The sequence below is a fragment of the Clavelina lepadiformis genome, chromosome 1 (assembly GCF_947623445.1).
Source record: "Clavelina lepadiformis chromosome 1, kaClaLepa1.1, whole genome shotgun sequence".
In the NCBI taxonomy this organism is placed as follows: domain Eukaryota; kingdom Metazoa; phylum Chordata; class Ascidiacea; order Aplousobranchia; family Clavelinidae; genus Clavelina; species Clavelina lepadiformis.
Window position 1 is genome coordinate 13,490 of NC_135240.1, and position 24,568 is coordinate 38,057.

A 24,568-nucleotide genomic window follows, 5' to 3' on the forward strand; every position below is an offset into this window, starting at 1 on the left:
ACAACATTTGCGAAAAACTAGAAAAAAATTACTTTAATGTAATATTTAAGCCCTGTTCAGAAGACTTAATTCACAGGCAAGCACTCTTATCTCCGCGTTGTGATTTCCTTTGATAAAACAAGTTGGTCTTTGGTAAAATGACAAAACCAAACCAATTCTTGAAAAATATTAAGACGAATGTCAATGCAATGTCAATATTTCATGGTAGTAGGCTACTACACTATTATTAATGATTACTAAACTATACCCTGCAAAAAACATTTATAGGTCTCCAAAGGTCATATTAAATATGATGATCATTAATACACAACTGATTTGTGCCTAAAACGTTTATAAGTGCATATATTCTTGCTCATATTACGTGTAAATGTCAATATTGCATGATACTAAGTACAACTGCATTAGTAATTATCAATGATTACTAAAATATATTTTGAAAAAAGCAATTATATATCTCCAAACATCATGTTAACATGATAATCTTTAATAAACATCTGCTGAATTTTGATTATATTTAAAACTAATATTAATGTAACTATTGGTATTGTATTGTATTATTGTTATTGTATTATATTGTATTAATATGTGTAACGATTTGTACTAATATTAATGTAACTAATTAGTAACTGTAGTCTGTAAATAAACTACCAGCATAATATGTGTCATTTTGTATATATAATTAATTGCCTTCATTTCCTTGCCAGTTGCCACCATTTCAATAATGTTTTTGGATTCCCTACATACGAAAACTGCCTAAATCATAAAAATTTCGCAAACTTCACATAATACAAAACAACTTTTATTTATTATTGACAATTTTCCCAACAAGCACATTACTGAAACCAATATAACTTCCACGCAAATGTCCATTATGCCTGACAAACTCATAAATGTATGTATTCTTACTCATAAAATGTGTATTGTTTAAAACGATTTAGATCAAAATGAGGTCAAAATTTAAACTTGTTAGGTGAAAAAACTGGTTGCCCTACTAATAAGGGATTTGCCACTTTACTGCGATTGTATTTCAACCTGATTTAATTTCATTTATGATTTTCATTTTAACCAATCATGCGAATTATCATGGAATATTATCTAAAGACGTTAAATGCCGCACGTGATCTATGTCCCAGAAACGCACAACAGCGAGTGTTCATCACCTGAAGTGATGGTGTAAGCACCTCAGGGGTGTCCGTGCATGTAATAGAACAAGCAAACCTGAACTGACAGCTGCAGCGATCGGTCCTGAAACGATTAGTTGAAATGGATATTTCAACAGAAAATTTTTTTTTTGAGATAGTATTTTCGGCGCCTTGAAAATGAATCGCATTTGTGTTTCAAAAGTGTACAAGTGCTGCGGTTCGGATGTTTTTTGTGCTGCGACAAGTTACCGATTTTGCAAAGTTTTAAGTGATTTTAACGTAAAAGTGAAAGTTTCAATGTAATGTTCCCCGTAGTGGAGCTGCATCTTGTAAAGCAACGCCAAGAATAGACGCAGTCAACCGAGAATTTGCGGTGCATGCAGTTACTTGAAAACAACCGGATTAAGGGGTAAAAGGGCGTCATACTAACAAAGAAAATTTCTTTAATTTTGCCTCGTCCTTGCCTGGATCGCACCTGGTGTAGATATAACGCTGCTTGGTGTCGATGATAAATAATTGTTATTACGTAAGTCAAAAGTGAGCACACTGTAATGACTCCTCGCGGTCCTTAATCAACGCTTCTTGTAGCTACGTCGCATACCTCATAATCACGCCAATGAAGCTCTCAGTTCAGTATCTCAGTTTAAAACACTACACTAAGTCATACATTAATATTTTCTCCGACCTTGCTGTGGGTAAAAAATTTGAATTAGGGCCAATTCTTTGTATTTGCCGATATATTTGCAAACGTTTGTTTATTTCGACGAGACGTTTTGGCTTTTCACTGTGTGCTTTACCCTTGAAAAGCATAAAAAATCCATTGCATAATTGTTGCATTTAGGCAACATACGTTTGTGACGTATTTCTGCAGGATAACACTTTGGAAGATGATGAAGAAGAAGACAATGTAAAACCGGAGAAAAAGAAACGGATTAGACCGAAAAAAAAGTGTCCGTAAGTTGTACTATAATTTTGGCCTAGCTTTCAAGTATATGAATGGAAGAGAATTTAAAATAATCTCAGCTTTTCAATGCTGTTTTTTGTTTTTATGTGTAAAAGAGAAGAAAAGTGAAACATGTCCAAGAATAATGACATGATGGTGTTAATAATTGTTCTAGATTCTGTTGTGTCATGAATTCGAGTATCTCGCGCCACTGCAAACTCGTGCACGAGAAAATAAACTAATGAAGAAGGTGATTTTGCATGCGAATTTTGCGAAAAGACTTCTGACTTCTTGGAATGGCCTCGTGACTCGTGAGACACCTACGCGGCAAGCTTCACGCTGATCAACCTAAGGCAAAGGAGATGGCTGATTCTGTGGACCGCCGCCGGAAAAACGTCCCAATCGGAAGTTTTGGTAAATACACAAAGTACAAAATGACTGTGCAGTAGTTGCTCATGTTGTTGCCATTAAAAATTATTTGTTATTCTACAAACAATTTGTGTATGATTTGCATTTGTAAAAAAAACCTTTGAAGAAATGCTTCGTTGGTGCACTGTCGTCTTTATTTCATAAACCAGGTGGAAATGCAACGCGTACGAAGTCGGCCCAATGAAGCGATGGGATCGGTAATGGGATTTGAACGCAAAGCGATTGATGGTCTCGGAAAAAGGTGCACAATATTGTGTTTATTGCTGATTATAAATAAATAGCTATATTGTGTGCACTGTGCACGACCTGAAATGCATAAATGTGTTAGAATTTGCAATTCATGTATTCGTTATATTGTTTTATTTTCCTTTTTTCCACAATTTTCCAGACGACGACTTCAAAGTGGAAACGAAATGTATGGTTCAGTTGAAAACTTAATTTTTTTTTTCTGGTATCTAATTGTATTGATTCAATTCAAACGATGTTTAGTGCACAGGGTTCATAGTTGACCTGCCGTCGAAAGATGAGAATAACTGAATTAGGAACACTGAATTACTTTGTTTTGCAATGATCGCCAACACCACTGGAAACAATTCATTGGCACAGAACGCAACCATAACTAGATCAAACAACTGCGCTACGTTTAAAAATCAAACACAACTTGTTACAATTGTTCTGATATATACTTAAAAATCCTGTAACTGCTGTTTATAAACAAGTAAGTCATTTTTCATCTTCATCCACATCTATCTCATGACTCATGATAGCAGCAAGATACTGCCAGATGGTGATAGATGTGTGTTAAGTTAAAGTTGACATGATAAGGCTTTAGAATTTAGATAGTGGACGAAAAGTTAAATTTTTCGTGGATCTTTAAATAAATCTTTCACGAAACTTTTAAATTTTTCTTCATAGACGTAATTGAAGCGTGTATTCGCGAATTGCAGGAAGAGAAGAGATACATAATTTGCCTCGATCAACGAGTTGAGGTAGTGCTTGTACCATGCAGGCACCTCTGTAGCTGTACCGGGTGTGAAAAAGCTCTCAGAAAGTTTCCGATATGCAGAGCTGAAATTGAACAGTCTATGCGTACTTACAGGTCGTAATATGTCTGTCGGGCATGCTTGCCTGAAGTGGCATAAATCCTCCTCACAATTATTTTGTTTGCTTCTTCTCGTTGATATCGTTTCGAGCAAAGATTTATAGAGCTTAAGATGACACAGAAATGTCAGTGAGAATACCTACAGATCGTGTGTTACTTTGTGACTGTGACGCCATAGAATCGTGTGATAATTTTGTAAATCATTACATTGATGTCTTTTTGATATACAGTACTTTAGTTTAATTGGAATGGTTTGCAGCCTAAAATATAAAGTTTAGTTACCTTTATACTGTTTCCAGAATGGACGCGAAGCTACAGAATCAATGGAAACATCCGACTCGGCAACGGCTGCATTATGGGTCCCCGAAGGTTTCCCCTTCGCGCATTTCCAGATTTCTGTCGAATTTTCCCACCAAACACGCGACCGATCGTTTTCGCGCGTCTTGTGGTAAAAATAGATGCCAGTTCCCATTTGAAAATAAACTGGGGGGAAAAAATGAAGACCAATAAACCAATGTCTAAAAATAGGTTACTAGGTTTGATAAAACCAGAAATTTTACAAAAGAAATGAGAAAAATAGGGCGTAAAGTTATTTCCCCATGGGTTACAGACCTATCGATCAAAAACGTTATCAATCGTACCATGGTGAGTTTAGAAGTTAGAACTAAAGAAACTAAGAAAGGTGCCCTAGAAAGGGAATGATGCAAAGCCTTATACAACTGATACAACTGGAAAGCTTTGTTTAACTTTTCACCCAATTTTACAAAAGGCATTTGGTAAAACGCCAGTCAACACAGTCACAGGCTAAAATGCCACAAACGCATGTTATGCATGAGACAAACTTGGCATTGATAAGGTCGGGATAGGTAGGTAGGTTATGGATAACATTTTGAATGCCGCATGATATTTGGAAACTTGCTCTATATAACTTCATGTAAAAACTCATTTTTGTACATCAGACTAATCTTCGCTCGAATCTGACGATTCAGATTCACTTGCCTGCTGAACACTGGCTATTGCAGCAATTACTGTTGTGTCGATTTCAATGTCAGAATCCTCGTCATCAGAGCAGTCTGACAGAAGATTTTTGCAAATTTCTAATCCACGCATTGCTGTAAATCTTTGCCTAGACATTTTGTAAATGTTTTTGTTTTCAGAAGTAGCCTACTATGATACTGACTCCGATGAAAAACTCAAGAAAATTCAGATAAACATCAAACACTTCCCTTTAGTAAAGTTACTACTACACTACCACAATAGATAAGGGTAAGCTAAGGTTTTCACAACATTTACCTTGAACTAGTTTACCAAGGCAAGAGCTCAATGTAATTGCATCCCATTTACATTTGGTAATAGTTACTTCGTGCAATTTTTCACTCGTATAAGTTGCGAGATAAATTCGGTAATTTTTACTTCGTGCAATTTGATACCCGTATACGTTGCGAGATACATTTGGTAATAGTAACTTCGTGCATATTTGCACCCCTGCAAATGATAACTTACAAAACTTGCGTTTGTACCCGTGCTAATTATAACTAACCCTAACCTCATTTATAAAATGGTTGCACTCAGTAGGCATTTGTTAACCCTATTTAGCAAATGGTTACAATCAGCAGCCATTTGCTAACCCTATTTAGAAAAAGGTTAAACTCAGTAGCAATATGTCAACGCTATTTAGTAAATGGTTACATACAGTAGCAATTTTTAACCCTATTTAGCAAATGGTTTCACTCAGTAAGAATTTGTTAACTCTATTTAGCAAACGGTTTTGGTCAGTTGCCATTTGTAAAATAGCAAAAGGTTACCATGAGTAGCCACATGTTAACCCTATTTAGCAAATGGTTCTGTAGCTTTGCGTCCATTTTGGAAACGGTATGAAGGTAACTATTGACTTGTTACTTTCCAACTGCGCTGAGGTCGTCACACGTCGCCAACTCCATTGTGCGGCATCACGCATTACAGACCACAATGAAGTCACAAAGAAGACGCGAAATTTGCAGTTATATTGACCGGGGAAGGCTTGATTGGCCACGGTCGCATTATGTGGAACATTTGCACTTTCAAACGGAGAAACTCGTATTTGACTCTTAGGTAATATCGCGCATCGCACTGTATTTGAACTCTTACGTAATAACGCGCATCCTGGTACTCGCGCCTCAATCAAGCTCATTGAGGAACGTTTTCTTGACAATACAGCAAGTATGCATCATTAACCTACTAGGCCGCCGATCTTTGTTTCTTCAGTTCTAAACTCACCATGCTATAATTTATAACGATTACGATGAAAGCGTCTTCTCTGTCCCACGGTCAATTAATATCACGCTCCGTTTCGCTCATTTCTTTTGTATTTGCCAATAATAGGTCAATTTTTTCTAATTTCGTTTAGGTTATTGTCAAATGGGAACTGAATAAATGACTATATAACGCATCCCTTTTTGCTGAAAGAGTGAAAGACATTTACATCTACTGCTGTTCAGTTTGCCAGTCAGCTTAAGGGACACACTTGGCTTGGACCGAAGGTTTTACAGTTTTTTAACTATTTTCAAGTTAGCCATATTCGTTGATCAGATAGAGCTCAAAAACAGTTAGAGTACAGTATAAAGTTTCCCAAATAGCTAAAAAGTGCCAGGGACACACTTGGCTTGAGCCGAAGGTTTTACAGTTTTTTAATTTGTGTCCGGTCCTATGGAGACCATTGTCTAAACAGGTTCTTTGTTCTGGACGATGTTTTTCTTAAAGATCCACACGCCCCATAACATTATGGGAAGAGGAAACAATTAGTCGATAGCCTTACACGTGCTAATGGTTTATTTGCTAACTGAGGGGCAAAACAATTATATACCATATATATATAATTTCCTGCGGTTCCTCACCCATCGGTGCAGTTGAGGTTGGTGATCATGCGTCGGGCGCATCTCAAAACAACGTTGTTGTGGTGAGCTGATATATAAGAAATCTTACGTGACCGAAAATTTTTGTGGTGTGCAGTTAATTAAGTTGTTAGTTTTTGTTTTGGCAAACATGTCATAGAAATATTTACACGATTTTAAAACCAGTTGCTAGAGCAATAAACTTTTTTGTATAATGTTTGTCCCAGCGCGATGACTGAAAAAAGAAACTCAATAAAACAATTCCGTCACCAATAACCGCGCGAGAGAAATTCGAAGCTCGTCCTAAAACGAGAGAAAAAGTGACAAAAAGCTGCTAGAAAAAAGCGCTAACGGCAAGGCAATTACTATTTATGCGCGAACCACTAATTTGTTGTCGAGGGATATAACATGTCTATTAAGAATTTTGCACGGCATTTTGTCAGAGAACAAGACCAAGAAGCAGTATTGTAATGACAAGGTTTTCAGTATGAGTGGTTGCACAGAACAGTTTTTAAAATTTTGGGTAATTTTGCGTGTAGAACGACAAAATTGAAATCATTTATCCGTCGCGAATTCGCCATCATATATTCCTAAACGAGTTTAGTTAAAGGATAGTAAATTTGGAAAAATTTGTTAAAATTTTAATCTTATTTAAAAAGCAATCAAGACATTTTTGCAGAAAGCATTATTTGTAAGGATGGTATATCACTGAGCATAACATATTAATCTAAAAGTTACGTTTAAAAATGTTAAAATGTGTCTTATATATGAATTTATGTTAGTCTAACAAAAAAATATTTTCCATACATAGATTTATTTTGCTACAGTTGTTTCTAAAAAAGTCTAAAAAAGAATGAAAGCAACAGCTTTGCATCACATACCATCGTCTCCCCATGACTACGGCAACCTGTTTCAAGCGGTCTCAAATCCGGCAGCCGCAGCACTACTTCTTCGGGCTACGGAAAATACCCAAGAACGCCGAAATGTGGAAGATGCAGAAACCATGGGGTAGTGAGCGCTTTGAAGGGTCACAAAGGATATGGTCGTTGGAAAGACTGCCTCTGTGCAAAGGGCACTTTGATTGCTGAAAGACAAAGAGTAATGGCAGCGCAGGTAATACCCACAGTGTAAAGTAAACCAAATAAAAAAATTTGCAAAGTAGGATATACATGGTTGCTTATGAAGATTACATTCAAAGTAGAACTATGAATAAAAACAAAAAGAAATTTAGGAATATTTTATATCCTCTGTTTTGAAATCTGTCTAAATCAGAATAAATTATTAATGTACAGCAAAAGTTCAAAAGTTTGTTCTTAATAGCGTATTCTTTAAATATGGAAATTTTTTTTAAAACAGAAATTGTTTTATCTTTTAATTAATATTACCCTAATATAGCTTGCTTTAAGACGTCAGCAAGCCCAAGAGGAAAATAACACACGAGAACTGCAACTGCTCTACTACTTTATTGAAAATGAAATTCACAACAAAGCCAGCAGCGACCCGTTATCATCATCAGGTGCGTCGTCTTCGCGTGTTTTTCAACTTCCCTGGTCAGTTTTTGTAACTGTAAGATATGACTTGAACCTTAAACGCGTTGTTATTTAAAAGTCATCACAATACGTACGTTGGTAGGCGCGAAACGTGCGAGATACGACGATTATATCTCAAATGATTGCAATGGAAGTTACGGTTTCGTGTCGTCATCACCGGTACATCAGCAACAACCGCACTTGGACAACAGCTCGGCCAAATCTGTTCATTCGGACAGCGATCAAAATGGCGACACGGAGAGAAAGTCCGACGTCACTCGCTCACCGCGATCGGACGACCCTAGGAAGAGTCCTCCTTCTGGTATGAGTGAAAACAGCTCACCGGCGTACAATGAAAGTCGATATAATCCTGAAAAACCTCACGCGAGTCAGGGGCCTGCATTGGATATCGACGAATCGCCAGAAAAGCATTCCCTTCTGTCACGAACTGACTCAGCTGACCAGGCCAGTGACGTAACCGAAAATCAGCTATACGATTCAAGCCAACTAACACAAACGCAAAACCAAGATGCAACAAGGTAATTTCAATTAACTAAATTACTGTATAAAGTCAAGTTAATCTGTAAATATTAAGTCCATATAATTCGCTCTAAGTTATAATTATAATAAATCTAAATAAATAGAAACCCAGAAAGTATATCGGGTTTTTTCATACAGTGGCGGGTTTGAGATGTTATGTCGAGTTTTTCCCAAACACAACGCGTCGCAATTATCTTCAATTTTAAAAAACTGCAACGGCGATGTGGTGAAAGCAATACAAAAGGTAATTACAGTATATTTATAGCATCGAATGTGGGTAGTAAAAATTAGCACGAAACTACCTGTAAAACGTCGCGCACTACTTTAACATTTCAATATTTTCTTTGTTTTTTCAAACATTTATAAGTCATATGTTTCATCATCCCACAGGTGTTAAAATTTGAAGATGAAATCGCAAAATCTTCACCACATTTGGGATCACCGAGAGACAACGCAACAAATTCTCATGTTCAGTTAAATTACACACGTGATAGCGCACGAGATCCCATTAACCTATCTCAACAAAGCGGTATGTTTTTGTCCTAAAAATAGCAACAGTGCGCCATAAAGATTGATAGAGGGTAATAATTAGGGCAAGTTTTTGTTGCACTAAAAACGTGAGAAAGTTGCATTTATTTTTAACAAAAGTTGCAGTAAAAAGTTGCATTTATTTTTAACAAAAGTTGCAGTAAAAAGTTGCATTTATTTTAGACCGCCGAAAATTCATTTTTTTGCCGGTACGCAGCAAGAAAATAACGCTCAACAATAACTCAAATAACTGAACAATAACTCAAATTTAAACGATAGTGAATTAATCAAGCGATCTATTTACATATAGTGCCAAATATTTCCACACATTGTCTGGGGAGAAATGGCGATCGTTTGCCAACAGTTTGCGTAGCATGCTAAAACTTCGTTCCACAGAGCATGAAGTTGCTTGGCAATTTAACAATTTGGTATAGAGTTCTGGACTGATGTTTGGTCGGGTCATTTCCACAATTGCTTTTAGATCACTGTTCAGTTCAAATCGATGATCCAAATACAATTTTATTCCAGATATATTATATTATATTTACGTTTTGCGCAATACTTGATAAAAGTTGCAGTAAAAAGTTGCATGAAAAAATGAAAAAAGTTGCAAAAAGTTGCAATACAAAATTCCTACAAACAGCTTAAAACATCATTCTACGTAAATTGTGAGTATTTAGGAAGCTGCCGGAAGCTGTAAAAAAAAGTTGCAAAAGTTGCAAAAACTTGCCCTAGTAATAATATTAATATTTTTTTCCTTCTTTTATAGCTGGAAGCTGCAACACGAGCCCTCATCCAACCATTGATGGTGACGCAATATCACCAGGCACACCTCCCATCGGTGATTTGTCGCAAGCCTACAAGTTCCAACAGGGTTCAATGGGTGCACCAGCACTGGATGCTCGAACCGCATTTTATCCTTTTGTAAACGGTTCGCTAGCAGGCAACTCCTTTTCAGCGCACACTGCAGGAAAAATTCCAACGACTAACTTTAATGGGGCGTTTAAGCTGGGCCAATTCAGCAATTCCTCAATAAGATCACGTTATCCATTGCCGGGACAGATGCCGATGTCGTGCTTGGGAAATCTTTCCCCGTTTCCATCATCTTACGGCCAACACCCCGCCATCCGATGACTCTTTGGCGGAGTTTCTCCTTACGGATCGTCTTCATTTATGCCTTCTCTTACCGCCGCCGCAGCTGCCCGCCCCAGACACCATTTCCTACGATACTAACCCTCAATTCTAAGGGCGCTTTCAGCCCTAACCCAAACCCGTCATATACATGGAGTCATTTTTCCAGATGCGACCGGTCATAAAGTTCTAACCCTGAACATTTAGAAACCGGTATTGTCTTTATTTTAGAGCCTAAGGAACTATCTTTCAGGCCGTAATGCAAAAAAGCCGTAAGCCTAAAAACTTTTTCATTCAAATGGACAGCTCAGACGATCAGAAAAGGCCGAGCCCATTGAAAAAGTTGGCGTACCATTTCGGTCGATATGGAATTGCAGTACCCCAAAAAACAGTTTCACGATGGAGAACTTGTCCAGACACCATTTCCTACGATACTAACCCTCAATTTAATTGGAAATGCTCATGATTTTTACTGTTATTGTTTACATATCTTATTGTATGATCATCGCCATGGTAATATAGCCTACGTACGGTAATTAGCAACTACCACTGCAAGCATTTAATATAATCAGTTAATCACTAAAAAATAATATCGTGTTTGTAACGAACCACGACAGCATTCGAAAATATAAATTAGGCAGCGATAGTATTTCTTACAAACAAAATAAAATACTACTAACTGTTTGACTTGTAAACGCAATAGCTTGGTATAAAACTTAAACATACCACGATAATAACTCAACTGATAAATAGCAATTTAACTCACATTTAAAATAGGTGGACCATCGATCGTACACAACATGTCCAACAGTTCCACTTGGTGGATGGGTTGTATTTATCATGGCGAGATCGACATTTAGACGCTATATATCGCCGGTCCTGTACTCGAACCAGTACAGGTAACGTATTAATGGTCCAGGTTGATCGTCGTTGTCTAAATCTTCTTCGAAAAAAGTGACGGCAAAAGGATTGCTGACGTAACCATGGAAGCAGGACGTAGTACTGGGCAATAGCACCTATGGAATTCGGCGAAAACAGATGACTATTTAAATCTAGCAATATCTTACAGACCGTTGTAAATAATCGTATTCTATAATTGCACCACTTTAAGAGACAAGAATTAAGCTAAGCTGCAAGACAACAAGTAAATTAAGACAAAAGCCTAAAAAGGAAACTGGTATACTTTGTGTCTATCCACCATTCGCTGGGGTTTATATAACAAATCTTGCAACGTGTGAACTGAACAGACAGTTGTAATAAATAATCGTATTCTTTGAGAGACAAGCTAAGCTGAGCTTTAAGAATTAAGCTAAGCTGCAACACAACACCAAGTAAAATTAAACAAAAGCATAAAAAGGAAACTTATGGTTTTTGAAAATAGGATGTTTTTGGGACTATTTTTACCATTAACTTACTTCGACCAAAACGTTTAAGTACATTTTATTGAAAGTTTCATGCAAAAAGTTTGAAAATATTACTTTTCCTTTGCTATATATTACTGTAAATTAGACATGGTATAATAATACAGTTGTAAAAATATTACGGAATACAGTGAATATAAACATTTTATATCAACAATATTCCTTTCATTGTTTTCGCCGAATTTACTTGGTGTCTGGACCTATAGTTATTTAAGTAAAGTTCAGTTTTAGAGTTCTTGCTAAACGCGAGGTAACTTGCACTACGCGATAGCTATCAGTGCAATTGTTTAAAAACTTAGCAGGAAGCGTTTATACATACATATTTCACCAAAAGTAGGTCACCCGAATCGTGGTCGAAAGATGGCTAACAACGCAAGTTAAGATTAAGCGACGAGCGACGAGGTTTCATAACAGATCTTGCTAACTGATTCATTTTGCCGATGACATCATGACAAGACAGAAAATTCCTCAACTCCACAGAGCCACAAGAGAGGATATGGTGACCTGCGGCTTAGCTTTTCCAAGTACATCCCTTCAAACAGCGAACACGTTGCAGAAGTGGAAGCGGTGTTCTCAATTCGGAATTCCAAATAGATTCCTCAGAGAAGATACCGTTTCCACGGAAACTGCTATCTACCAACCAAACAGGTATAACAAAAACGCATTTTTCCGAAAATCTTGATTAAGAAATGCTCAACATGACGATTTTATTGGTTACAGTAATTAAACAACAAATTTTGCGCGACAGGAACGCGATTATTTTGGAAGATGAGGTTTGCAGCAGAAAAACAATAATTAATTAATTGTTTAGACTTTAGAACCTAGAAGAAACGAAATTTCAAGTTAGCAACAGAAAGATGAAAATCACCATGATTGCTACTGGAAAGTCGTTCCAATTCCCTTGCGTCTTAGCACATTCTTATCGAAATCATATTTTTAATGGCCGGCTATTTAAAAGTAACTTTGCAAACATTGAGGCGCGACAGGAACGCGATTATTTTGGAAGATGAGCTTTGTAGCAGAAAACAAATATTTAAATAATTCAGCATTCATCACGATATAAGCATTGACGAAGAAGACCCAAAAAATAGGCCTGAGATCATCAGCTTTTATAACAAGACAAAGATTGGTTTTGACTTGGTTGACCAAATGGTTCAAACATATATTTGCAAACGACAAACCCGCCGATGGCCTCTAGTTCTCTTTTACAATCTGCTCGACATCGCAGCTCTCAATGAATATACCATATTCAGACAAGTATATCCCGATTATCAGAGTGGACAAGGTTCAAAGCGACGAGGTTTCATAACAGATCTTGCTAACTGCCTCATTTTGCCGCACATGATGACAAGACAGAAAATTCCTAAGCAAGTTAATCTGGCAAATGGCTACAAATATTTTGCTTCGTGCAATTTGATACCCGTATTTATTGCGAGATACATTTGGTAAATGTTAATTCGTGCAATTTCATATCCGTATATTTTTCGAAATACATTTGGTAATAGTTACTTCGAGCACATTTGTACCCATGCGAATTATAACTTACTGATTGTCATTATTCTCGGACATGTTTGGCTTTTGTTTTCTTTCACACATAGAAATCAAAAACAGCATTGAAAAGCTGAAGGTATTTTAAATTATCTTCCATTCATACTTGAAAGGTGGTCGAAATTATAGTAGAACTTACGGACACTTTTTCTTCTTATTTAAACCAGTATTAGAAGATCCTTAATGTGACCTTAATCAGCAATCGCAAAACTTACCAATCAAACTTTTTATTTTTCTCTAGTTTATTTATTCCGTTTAACCATTACTGGCCGAAATATGAAAATAATTCCAATTAACTTTTCCGGCAAAATTGATTGAAAAATACCCTTCCGAGGAAATTGAACATTGTAATGTGGTTTTCATGCAACAGGTATATCATCATTTTTGAAAAAATACGAAGCAAATTTAAAATACATTACAATTGGCAATTGGCATCAAAAAGTCTTAACCCTAACCCAGAATAAGGCGTCCAAATATACCACATTTATTTTGCACATACACACTTAATTATCATTCAAAGAACGCCGAATCAGTTGCCGGACTTTGTCCTGCAACTGTTTCGGCGTTTTGGAAAATTCCTTGCATTTGGGGAGGTTTCCATCTGCAAGAGCCGTTTTAGCATAATGCGTTGTTATTCCCTTCTTCCTACCAATATACCATGAGAAAAATTGTTTAACTTCAAACGATTAATCTGCAGAAAACTGTCGCCGAGAATTCTGTTAAAAACAGTAAGTTTTAGAAATTAATAATAAAATCATTGAAAATAGATTACCGTATACATAATTAAATTATACAAGGCACATGCATTTTTTACGTTTTACATTGGCGATACAAATGAAAAATAAACTTAACTAAGACCTACCACAACATTAACTTTTTTTTCTTCCTTCTCTAATTTCGACAATCGATGTGGATTTAATGGCTAAATTTATCAAAATGCAGTTAAATTTATAAAAAAGTACTTAATAAAACCTAAAATTGTGAGCTTTTCCCCTGGCTTCGGCTTGAGGAATTATATAAAACATGTAAAAGTAGATATTAAATATGTAAACTTATATGCAATATAATACAATAAACGAAAATTGTTAAAATACTACTTACCGAGAAACTATAACGATCGAAAGTAGCTTTCCTCTTTCTAGATGGTTTTGTAGCTGAGCCGGGGCTCTCCTATATTATTAAAAGAACTTTGGTATATCAAGAAAACTGTACAGTGTTTTTGCGCTATTAAATATGTGTGTACAGTATGCATACTTTTTATAACCGCATGGTTCAGTCATATATGCATTGGTCACGTAACGTTTGTGGAGTGATACAAACATTATCGGTCAAGTATATCAGGAAACACCTTCCCGTATTCCAATCTCCCGATATATACTAAAATGCTTAGAATTCTATTTACCACGACATTAAAATCTCTGGAATTGCTTTTCTTTTTCCTCTTTCTGGAGGGTGATGCAGATGTGCTGGGGCTTTCCTAAATCATTAAAATAAATTTTGGTAATTCAAGCAAATTTCTGTTTTTAATTTAAATATGTGTGACTAGTACATGTATAATTTATAAATTTCTTGATTGATGCACGCATTGGATACATAAAGCATGTGGGGTGACAGGAAATAATATCAATAAAATCATAGTTTCACTGTAAAGTCGTAATTAAATTTTAACTTACCGGCAGCTTCGAAGCACCTGCCACATTAGAGATGTCGATCTATAAACCAAAAAATGCAAAATTACCACGATTGATTTTAAGAGATTTTTCAGAGAATTTACCTGCTGCAGAACAACACGAGGCTCAACTATTTTATCCCGGACCGCCTTTTGTCGGCCACCGTCTTTGTTTCGGCGAATTTGTAATGACTCGTCTTCTTCAGCAAAGGTGCTTCTTTCAGCTGACAAACTTTCTTCTGATGAAACGTCAGCAGCTGGTTCTACTCGTTCAGAATATGGGCTTCTATCATCTGACAAACCTTTTTCTATAAATGAAACCTCCACAGCTGATGCGATTCTTTCAGCAGACGGGCTTCTTTGAGCTGACGCTCCTTTTGTTTCGGTGCGACCAGCCGAACTGCACGACTGCGATTAAAAAATATAATTCAATTTTTTACTGACAACCATTTGCCGGAAGGAAGCGTGTGTTCACATCAAACTTGCCATCGACAAGAAATTGTTTCGTTGCCAAGAATAGAATTTATTCGCGAATCAGACTTGTAATGCACACAAAAAAGTTAAAACTTTTATACTTATTCCGAGGAATCCCGTTTATGTTGATTTGAACAACTTACCCTTATTTCTTTCATGATTTCATAGGCTTCTTCAGCCTCTACATTCTGTAGGTCGTTCGCGTAATATCTCTCTTGTGTGCTCGAGCTATGCGCCATATGCTTGGCCACCAAAAGGCGGCGGTCCGGTCTCTTAGATCTAACCTAATATGAAATTTTAAATTTGAAATACGTCACTGGTTGACTTTTATATAAATTTTGCTGCAGATTATTTTCATTATTAGTGATTTATCGTTATTTATATTGCTAGGTCTAATTACAGTAAAGATCAATTACTTGTGTGGCCGAATACTTCCGGTTTGAGGTTGCTGTAAATTTTCCGCGACCTCCGGCCAACTTCCAAACCCGCTGTATTGCTTTAGCTGCAGAGGAACTTGTAAGATTTTTTCCCTTATGGGGAAAAACCATCTTACACTCTTCTCCGTTGAATCTGACAAGGTTGGTAATGCCATCTCGTAGTGTCTTACCACACATCATTCGAATAATCCTCATTTCTGTCATCTGCATTCGCCTGACATCAGCCTTCTTCATCGCCTAACATTCAGCTACGTAGCACATCACACTTCTTACACATGCTTTACACAGCCTTTCTTTTAGGTTTGTATAGAGTAGTCTGCCCTAGCGTGTATCAGACAATTCCTTAAAAGTTTTCCAACTAGCCCGTATTCTTGCCGTCACTGCTCTGCCAGTACTGTAATTTTTCCCTATCATATCCCCTAAATACCGAAACTCCTTAACAAGCTCGATCTCATTACTTCCCAAGTTCACATGTCCTTCCACTCATCAGCCTTCCATTGATAGGCCTACCTGAACTTCTCTTATGCACTCAATACAGTACTTTCACTTTCTGCATTGAATGGAATTTCTCCCTACTCTCTTCCCACAAATTCCGCATGGATCAACAGTACCGACTACTCCCTTCAACGATTTTCTACCAATTCTCATCGCTTTGGTTTTAATGATGTTCACCTTCAAACCTTTGCTTTCTAGTGCGCTTTTACTTTGCTGATATAAATTCTATGAATATATTACATAGTAGATTCTACCTGTAGTATATCCAAAAAATCTTGTATGTAACTAATCAAAATTAATATAACGTCCTAACCTGCACATGTTTCTCTTTATATGTGTCCAGGTCAATGGACTCCAACGTTTTGAAATCACAGTCTTTTATTATATTTTGCAAAAGTAAAACTTTATCTTGGGCTACCCGTTCTTCGTGTGCCCCCCCATCGTGGCCCATTAAAAAGCTTTTGAAGTTGTTTAAAACTTTATTCCAGTTGATGCAGTTAGTTTGTTGCTGTAAAATGTAGCGAGGAATTGTGTTAATCATTGCATGAGTGTTTTCTACTGCACAGTCATTTCGTACTGTGTGTATTTACCAAAACTTACGATTGGGACGTTTTTCCGGCGGCGGTCCATAGAATCAGCCATTTCCATTGCCTTGGGTTGATCAGCGTGAAGCTTGCCACGTAGGTGTCTCACGAGGCCATTCCAAGAAGTCAGGAACTTTTTGCAAAGTTCGCACTTGAAATCACCTTTCCCATTATTTTTTTTATCGTGCACGACTTTGCAGTGGCGCGATATGTTCAAATTCATGACACCACTGTATCTAGAACAATTACTAACAGCATTATGTCATTATTCTCGGACATGTTTGGCTTTTGTTTTCTTTTACACATAGAAATCAAAAACAGCATTGAAAAGCTGAAAGCATTTTAAATTATCTTATATTCATACTTAAAAGCTAGTCGAAATTATAGTAGAACTTACGGACACTTTTTCTTCTTATTTAATGCAGTATTAGAAGATCCTGATTTTGTTATTTCCGACTGCGCTTGTCCATAATCCGTATTCATGAACCCGTCATTTTGTTCTGTTGCTGGGTCACTTTTATCACCTCCCTGCTGTTATAAAAAGAAAATTTGCTGTTGTTCAATTTCATTTAAATTTAGATGGTTTAAGTTTCTATATACCTGTGGCATATTGTGGATAAAAATGAGGATAAAAATCTAAAAAGAATCAAAAAATTTAACAGCCACGTTTCACAACACTATTTAATATGATGTATAGTTTAGTTCACCCTTAACTCCATCAGTCGTTATCCACACTGGAAATGTTTTATTTTTGCCCGGGCCCGTAAGCATTGGCTCCTATGTGACAACTCCCATGTACAACAACTGTTTGTTGTTGCCGTAACTGTGCGCGCCATACGTTTTATAGGTCGAACTGAACCCGAGTAGCAAAGCCAAACAACCAACGAGAACCATTACTGCTACATCCCGAAGGTTTATCACCATTTGAAAAAGTTGGTGTTGATTTATTTGAGTTGAACCAAAAGTCTTATTTAGTCACGGTTGATTATTTTTCAAATTTTGCTGAAATTGATGTCATGACCTCAACAACTGCAAAGCACGTAATCATTTCGTTGAAGCGTCATTTTGCCCGATATGGAATTCCTAAATGCATTGTATCTGACTCTGGACCCCAGTTCATCTCGTACAGAATTTCAAAGATTCTGTCAAAAATGGGCGATACAACACCACAAATCATCACCAGGACATCAACAATGCAATGGAAAAGCGGAAGCTGCTGTGAAAACACTGAAGAACATGCTGAGACGTACTGCACAAGATGGGAAAGATCAGTGGCTGGCACTTCTGGAATTGCGCAATACGCCACGACAAGACGTCAACTGCAGTCCTACAAAGATATTGTTTGGTAGACCAACTCGATCAGTGATACCGATTCACATTCCAAAAAGCAAACATCTTGACATCAATCGTCGTCATCAACGCCGCACCTCAGTCAAGCAAACCTATGATAGCAAAAGTCAACCAATGTCAAAATTGTATATCAACCAACGAGCTTATTTCCAAAGTTCGGAAAAGAAGGGATGGCAAAAGGGTAAAATTGTACGCATACTTGGGCCTCGTTCATATTTGGTAGAATCATTGGATGGTTTTCGTTATTGTCGTAATCGACTACATATTCGTGTTGACCATAGCAAGTCTAACAATGTGTATGAAGATACTGATTTTAATTTCTTCCTTAGCCATATTCGTTGATCAGATAGAGCTCAAAAACAGTTAGAGTACAGTATAAAGTTTCCCAAATAGCTAAAAAGTGCCAGGGACACACTTGGCTTGAGCCGAAGGTTTTACAGTTTTTTAATTTGTGTCCGGTCCTATGGAGACCATTGTCTAAACAGGTTCTTTGTTCTGGACGATGTTTTTCTTAAAGATCCACACGCCCCATAACATTATGGGAAGAGGAAACAATTAGTCGATAGCCTTACACGTGCTAATGGTTTATTTGCTAACTGAGGGGCAAAACAATTATATACCATATATATATAATTTCCTGCGGTTCCTCACCCATCGGTGCAGTTGAGGTTGGTGATCATGCGTCGGGCGCATCTCAAAACAACGTTGTTGTGGTGAGCTGATATATAAGAAATCTTACGTGACCGAAAATTTTTGTGGTGTGCAGTTAATTAAGTTGTTAGTTTTTGTTTTGGCAAACATGTCATAGAAATATTTACACGATTTTAAAACCAGTTGCTAGAGCAATAAGCTTTTTTGTATAATGTTTGTCCCAGCGCGATGACTGAAAAAAGAAACTCAATAAAACAATTCCGTCACCAATAACCGCGCGGGAGAAATTCGAAGCTCGTCCTAAAACGAGAGACGAATGCGAATGCGCGAACCACTAATTTGTTGTCGAGGGATATAACATGTCTATTAAGAATTTTGCACGGCATTTTGTCAGAGAACAAGACCAAGAAGCAGTATTGTAATAAAATTTTAATCTTATTTAAAAAGCAATCAAGACATTTTTGCAGAAAGCATTATTTGTAAGGATGGTATATCACTGAGCATAACATATTAATCGAAAAGTTACGTTTAAAAATGTTAAAATGTGTCTTATATATGAATTTATGTTAGTCTAACAAAAAAATATTTTCCATACATAGATTTATTTTGCTACAGTTGTTTCTAAAAAAGTCTAAAAAAGAATGAAAGCAACAGCTTTGCATCACATACCATCGTCTCCCCATGACTACGGCAACCTGTTTCAAGCGGTCTCAAATCCGGCAGCCGCAGCACTACTTCTTCGGGCTACGGAAAATACCCAAGAACGCCGAAATGTGGAAGATGCAGAAACCATGGGGTAGTGAGCGCTTTGAAGGGTCACAAAGGATATGGTCGTTGGAAAGACTGCCTCTGTGCAAAGGGCACTTTGATTGCTGAAAGACAAAGAGTAATGGCAGCGCAGGTAATACCCACAGTGTAAAGTAAACCAAATAAAAAAATTTGCAAAGTAGGATATACATGGTTGCTTATGAAGATTACATTCAAAGTAGAACTATGAAAAAAAACAAAAAGAAATTTAGGAATATTTTATATCCTCTGTTTTGAAATCTGTCTAAATCAGAATAAATTATTAATGTACAGCAAAAGTTCAAAAGTTTGTTCTTAATAGCGTATTCTTTAAATATGGAAATTTTTTTTAAAACAGAAATTGTTTTATCTTTTAATTAATATTACCCTAATATAGCTTGCTTTAAGACGTCAGCAAGCCCAAGAGGAAAATAACACACGAGAACTGCAACTGCTCTACTACTTTATTGAAAATGAAATTCACAACAAAGCCAGCAGCGACCCGTTATCATCATCAGGTGCGTCGTCTTCGCGTGTTTTTCAACTTCCCTGGTCAGTTTTTGTAACTGTAAGATATGACTTGAACCTTAAACGCGTTGTTATTTAAAAGTCATCACAATACGTACGTTGGTAGGCGCGAAACGTGCGAGATACGACGATTATATCTCAAATGATTGCAATGGAAGTTACGGTTTCGTGTCGTCATCACCGGTACATCAGCAACAACCGCACTTGGACAACAGCTCGGCCAAATCTGTTCATTCGGACAGCGATCAAAATGGCGACACGGAGAGAAAGTCCGACGTCACTCGCTCACCGCGATCGGACGACCCTAGGAAGAGTCCTCCTTCTGGTATGAGTGAAAACAGCTCACCGGCGTACAATGAAAGTCGATATAATCCTGAAAAACCTCACGCGAGTCAGGGGCCTGCATTGGATATCGACGAATCGCCAGAAAAGCATTCCCTTCTGTCACGAACTGACTCAGCTGACCAGGCCAGTGACGTAACCGAAAATCAGCTATACGATTCAAGCCAGCTAACACAAACGCAAAACCAAGATGCAACAAGGTAATTTCAATTAACTAAATTACTGTATAAAGTCAAGTTAATCTGTAAATATTAAGTCCATATAATTCGCTCTAAGTTATAATTATAATAAATCTAAATAAATAGAAACCCAGAAAGTATATCGGGTTTTTTCATACAGTGGCGGGTTTGAGATGTTATGTCGAGTTTTTCCCAAACACAACGCGTCGCAATTATCTTCAATTTTAAAAAACTGCAACGGCGATGTGGTGAAAGCAATACAAAAGGTAATTACAGTATATTTATAGCATCGAATGTGGGTAGTAAAAATTAGCACGAAACTACCTGTAAAACGTCGCGCACTACTTTAACATTTCAATATTTTCTTTGTTTTTTCAAACATTTATAAGTCATATGTTTCATCATCCCACAGGTGTTAAAATTTGAAGATGAAATCGCAAAATCTTCACCACATTTGGGATCACCGAGAGACAACGCAACAAATTCTCATGTTCAGTTAAATTACACACGTGATAGCGCACGAGATCCCATTAACCTATCTCAACAAAGCGGTATGTTTTTGTCCTAAAAATAGCAACAGTGCGCCATAAAGATTGATAGAGGGTAATAATTAGGGCAAGTTTTTGTTGCACTAAAAACGTGAGAAAGTTGCATTTATTTTTAACAAAAGTTGCAGTAAAAAGTTGCATTTATTTTTAACAAAAGTTGCAGTAAAAAGTTGCATTTATTTTAGACCGCCGAAAATTCATTTTTTTGCCGGTACGCAGCAAGAAAATAACGCTCAACAATAACTCAAATAACTGAACAATAACTCAAATTTAAACGATAGTGAATTAATCAAGCGATCTATTTACATATAGTGCCAAATATTTCCACACATTGTCTGGGGAGAAATGGCGATCGTTTGCCAACAGTTTGCGTAGCATGCTAAAACTTCGTTCCACAGAGCATGAAGTTGCTTGGCAATTTAACAATTTGGTATAGAGTTCTGGACTGATGTTTGGTCGGGTCATTTCCACAATTGCTTTTAGATCACTGTTCAGTTCAAATCGATGATCCAAATACAATTTTATTCCAGATATATTATATTATATTTACGTTTTGCGCAATACTTGATAAAAGTTGCAGTAAAAAGTTGCATGAAAAAATGAAAAAAGTTGCAAAAAGTTGCAATACAAAATTCCTACAAACAGCTTAAAACATCATTCTACGTAAATTGTGAGTATTTAGGAAGCTGCCGGAAGCTGTAAAAAAAAGTTGCAAAAGTTGCAAAAACTTGCCCTAGTAATAATATTAATATTTTTTTCCTTCTTTTATAGCTGGAAGCTGCAACACGAGCCCTCATCCAACCATTGATGGTGACGCAATATCACCAGGCACACCTCCCATCGGTGATTTGTCGCAAGCCTACAAGTTCCAACAGGGTTCAATGGGTGCACCAGCACTGGATGCTCGAACCGCATTTTATCCTTTTGTAAACGGTTCGCTAGCAGGCAACTCCTTTTCAGCGCACACTGCAGGAAAAATTCCAGCGACTAACTTTAATGGGGCGTTTAAGCTGGGCCAATTCAGCAATTCCTCAATAAGATCACGTTATCCATTGCCGGGACAGATGCCGATGTCGTGCTTGGGAAATCTTTCCCCGTTTCCATCATCTTACGGCCAACACCCCGCCATCCGATGACTCTTTGGCGGAGTTTCTCCTTACGGATCGTCTTCATTTATGCCTTCTCTTACCGCCGCCGCAGCTGCCCGCCCCAGACACCATTTCCTACGATACTAACCCTCAATTCTAAGGGCGCTTTCAGCCCTAACCCAAACCCCTCATATACATGGAGTCATTTGTCCAGATGCGACCGGTCATAAAGTTCTAACCCTGAACATTTAGAAACCGGTATTGTCTTTATTTTAGAGCCTAAGGAACTATCTTTCAGGCCGTAATGCAAAAAAGCCGTAAGCCTAAAAACTTTTTCATTCAAATGGACAGCTCAGACGATCAGAAAAGGCCGAGCCCATTGAAAAAGTTGGCGTACCATTTCGGTCGATATGGAATTGTAGTACCCCAAAAAACAGTTTCACGATGGAGAACTTGTCCAGACACCATTTCCTACGATACTAACCCTCAATTTAATTGGAAATGCTCATGATTTTTACTGTTATTGTTTACATATCTTATTGTATGATCATCGCCATGGTAATATAGCCTACGTACGGTAATTAGCAACTACCACTGCAAGCATTTAATATAATCAGTTAATCACTAAAAAATAATATCGTGTTTGTAACGAACCACGACAGCATTCGAAAATATAAATTAGGCAGCGATAGTATTTCTTACAAACAAAATAAAATACTACTAACTGTTTGACTTGTAAACGCAATAGCTTGGTATAAAACTTAAACATACCACGATAATAACTCAACTGATAAATAGCAATTTAACTCACATTTAAAATAGGTGGACCATCGATCGTACACAACATGTCCAACAGTTCCACTTGGTGGATGGGTTGTATTTATCATGGCGAGATCGACATTTAGACGCTATATATCGCCGGTCCTGTACTCGAACCAGTACAGGTAACGTATTAATGGTCCAGGTTGATCGTCGTTGTCTAAATCTTCTTCGAAAAAAGTGACGGCAAAAGGATTGCTGACGTAACCATGGAAGCAGGACGTAGTACTGGGCAATAGCACCTATGGAATTCGGCGAAAACAGATGACTATTTAAATCTAGCAATATCTTACAGACCGTTGTAAATAATCGTATTCTATAATTGCACCACTTTAAGAGACAAGAATTAAGCTAAGCTGCAAGACAACAAGTAAATTAAGACAAAAGCCTAAAAAGGAAACTGGTATACTTTGTGTCTATCCACCATTCGCTGGGGTTTATATAACAAATCTTGCAACGTGTGAACTGAACAGACAGTTGTAATAAATAATCGTATTCTTTGAGAGACAAGCTAAGCTGAGCTTTAAGAATTAAGCTAAGCTGCAACACAACACCAAGTAAAATTAAACAAAAGCATAAAAAGGAAACTGGTAATCTGAAAATGGTGAATCGTAGTCACGCAAATGAGGCAGTTAGCAAGATCTGTCATGAAACCTCGTCGCTTTGAACCTTGTATGAATATGTTATGTGTAGGGAGCATACATACAAGAACATACAGCTACAGTCTTTACAATATCTTGGAAATGCTGCACAGAATTTCTTATAGGCACGATAGTAGTAGGCATATACTGTAAAAGTTGTCGTAGTTAAAGCTTGGTGAATGCTATTTTCATGTTAATTCGAACCTAATGCAACAGTTTTATGAGTTGTTTTAGAGTTAGAAATACTGCTTTGATTATTTGATTAATGCAATTAATATTTTCAAACCCTGTTTAGCAAATGGGTACAATCAGTCAATATTAAGTTAATATTTTAGCTTATTTTTTAACTTTATTTAGCAAATCGGTACATTCAGTCACCATTTGTAAACCCTGTTTAGCAAATGGGTACAATCAGTCACCATTTGTAAGTTATACTTCGCACGGGTACAAATGTGCACGACGTAACTATTACAAAATGTATCTCGCAACAAATTCGGGTATCAAATTGCACGAAGTAAAAAATATACGAAAAATATACGAAAAATATACCTGTATGAATTTTTGTAGCCATTTGCCAGATTAACTTGCAAATCACTACTCCAAATTAGAAATTTGACGGGGTAACTCGCAAACACATACCTAACTGACAATAAAGTACCGTATTGAATTGTAAACTTTTGCTAAATAGGGTTAACATCATGTGCATGTGGCTAATCATTGTAACCATTTGCTAAATATGGTTATCATGTTACTACACATGGTAACCTTTTGCTATTTTACAAATGGCTACTGCC

General features: G+C 37.0%; 2 protein-coding genes across 2 annotated transcripts; both read left to right on the top strand.

Moving 5' to 3' along the window:
* Positions 1 to 7,587: 7,587 nt before the first annotated feature.
* Positions 7,588 to 10,217, top strand: LOC143444212 (doublesex- and mab-3-related transcription factor A2-like). Its single transcript, XM_076943368.1, has 6 exons — positions 7,588 to 7,599; positions 7,882 to 8,002; positions 8,119 to 8,554; positions 8,694 to 8,799; positions 8,946 to 9,084; positions 9,853 to 10,217. Exons 1-6 carry the CDS (start codon positions 7,588 to 7,590, stop codon positions 10,215 to 10,217), a joined length of 1,179 nt encoding a protein of 392 aa, XP_076799483.1.
* Positions 10,218 to 17,993: 7,776 nt separating this feature from the next.
* LOC143444213 (doublesex- and mab-3-related transcription factor A2-like) lies at positions 17,994 to 22,362 on the top strand. The gene is made up of 7 exons (XM_076943369.1): positions 17,994 to 18,187; positions 19,567 to 19,744; positions 20,027 to 20,147; positions 20,264 to 20,699; positions 20,839 to 20,944; positions 21,091 to 21,229; positions 21,998 to 22,362. The coding sequence occupies exons 1-7, from the start codon at positions 17,994 to 17,996 to the stop codon at positions 22,360 to 22,362; spliced, it is 1,539 nt and encodes a 512-aa protein (XP_076799484.1).
* The last annotated feature ends 2,206 nt before the right edge of the window (positions 22,363 to 24,568 follow it).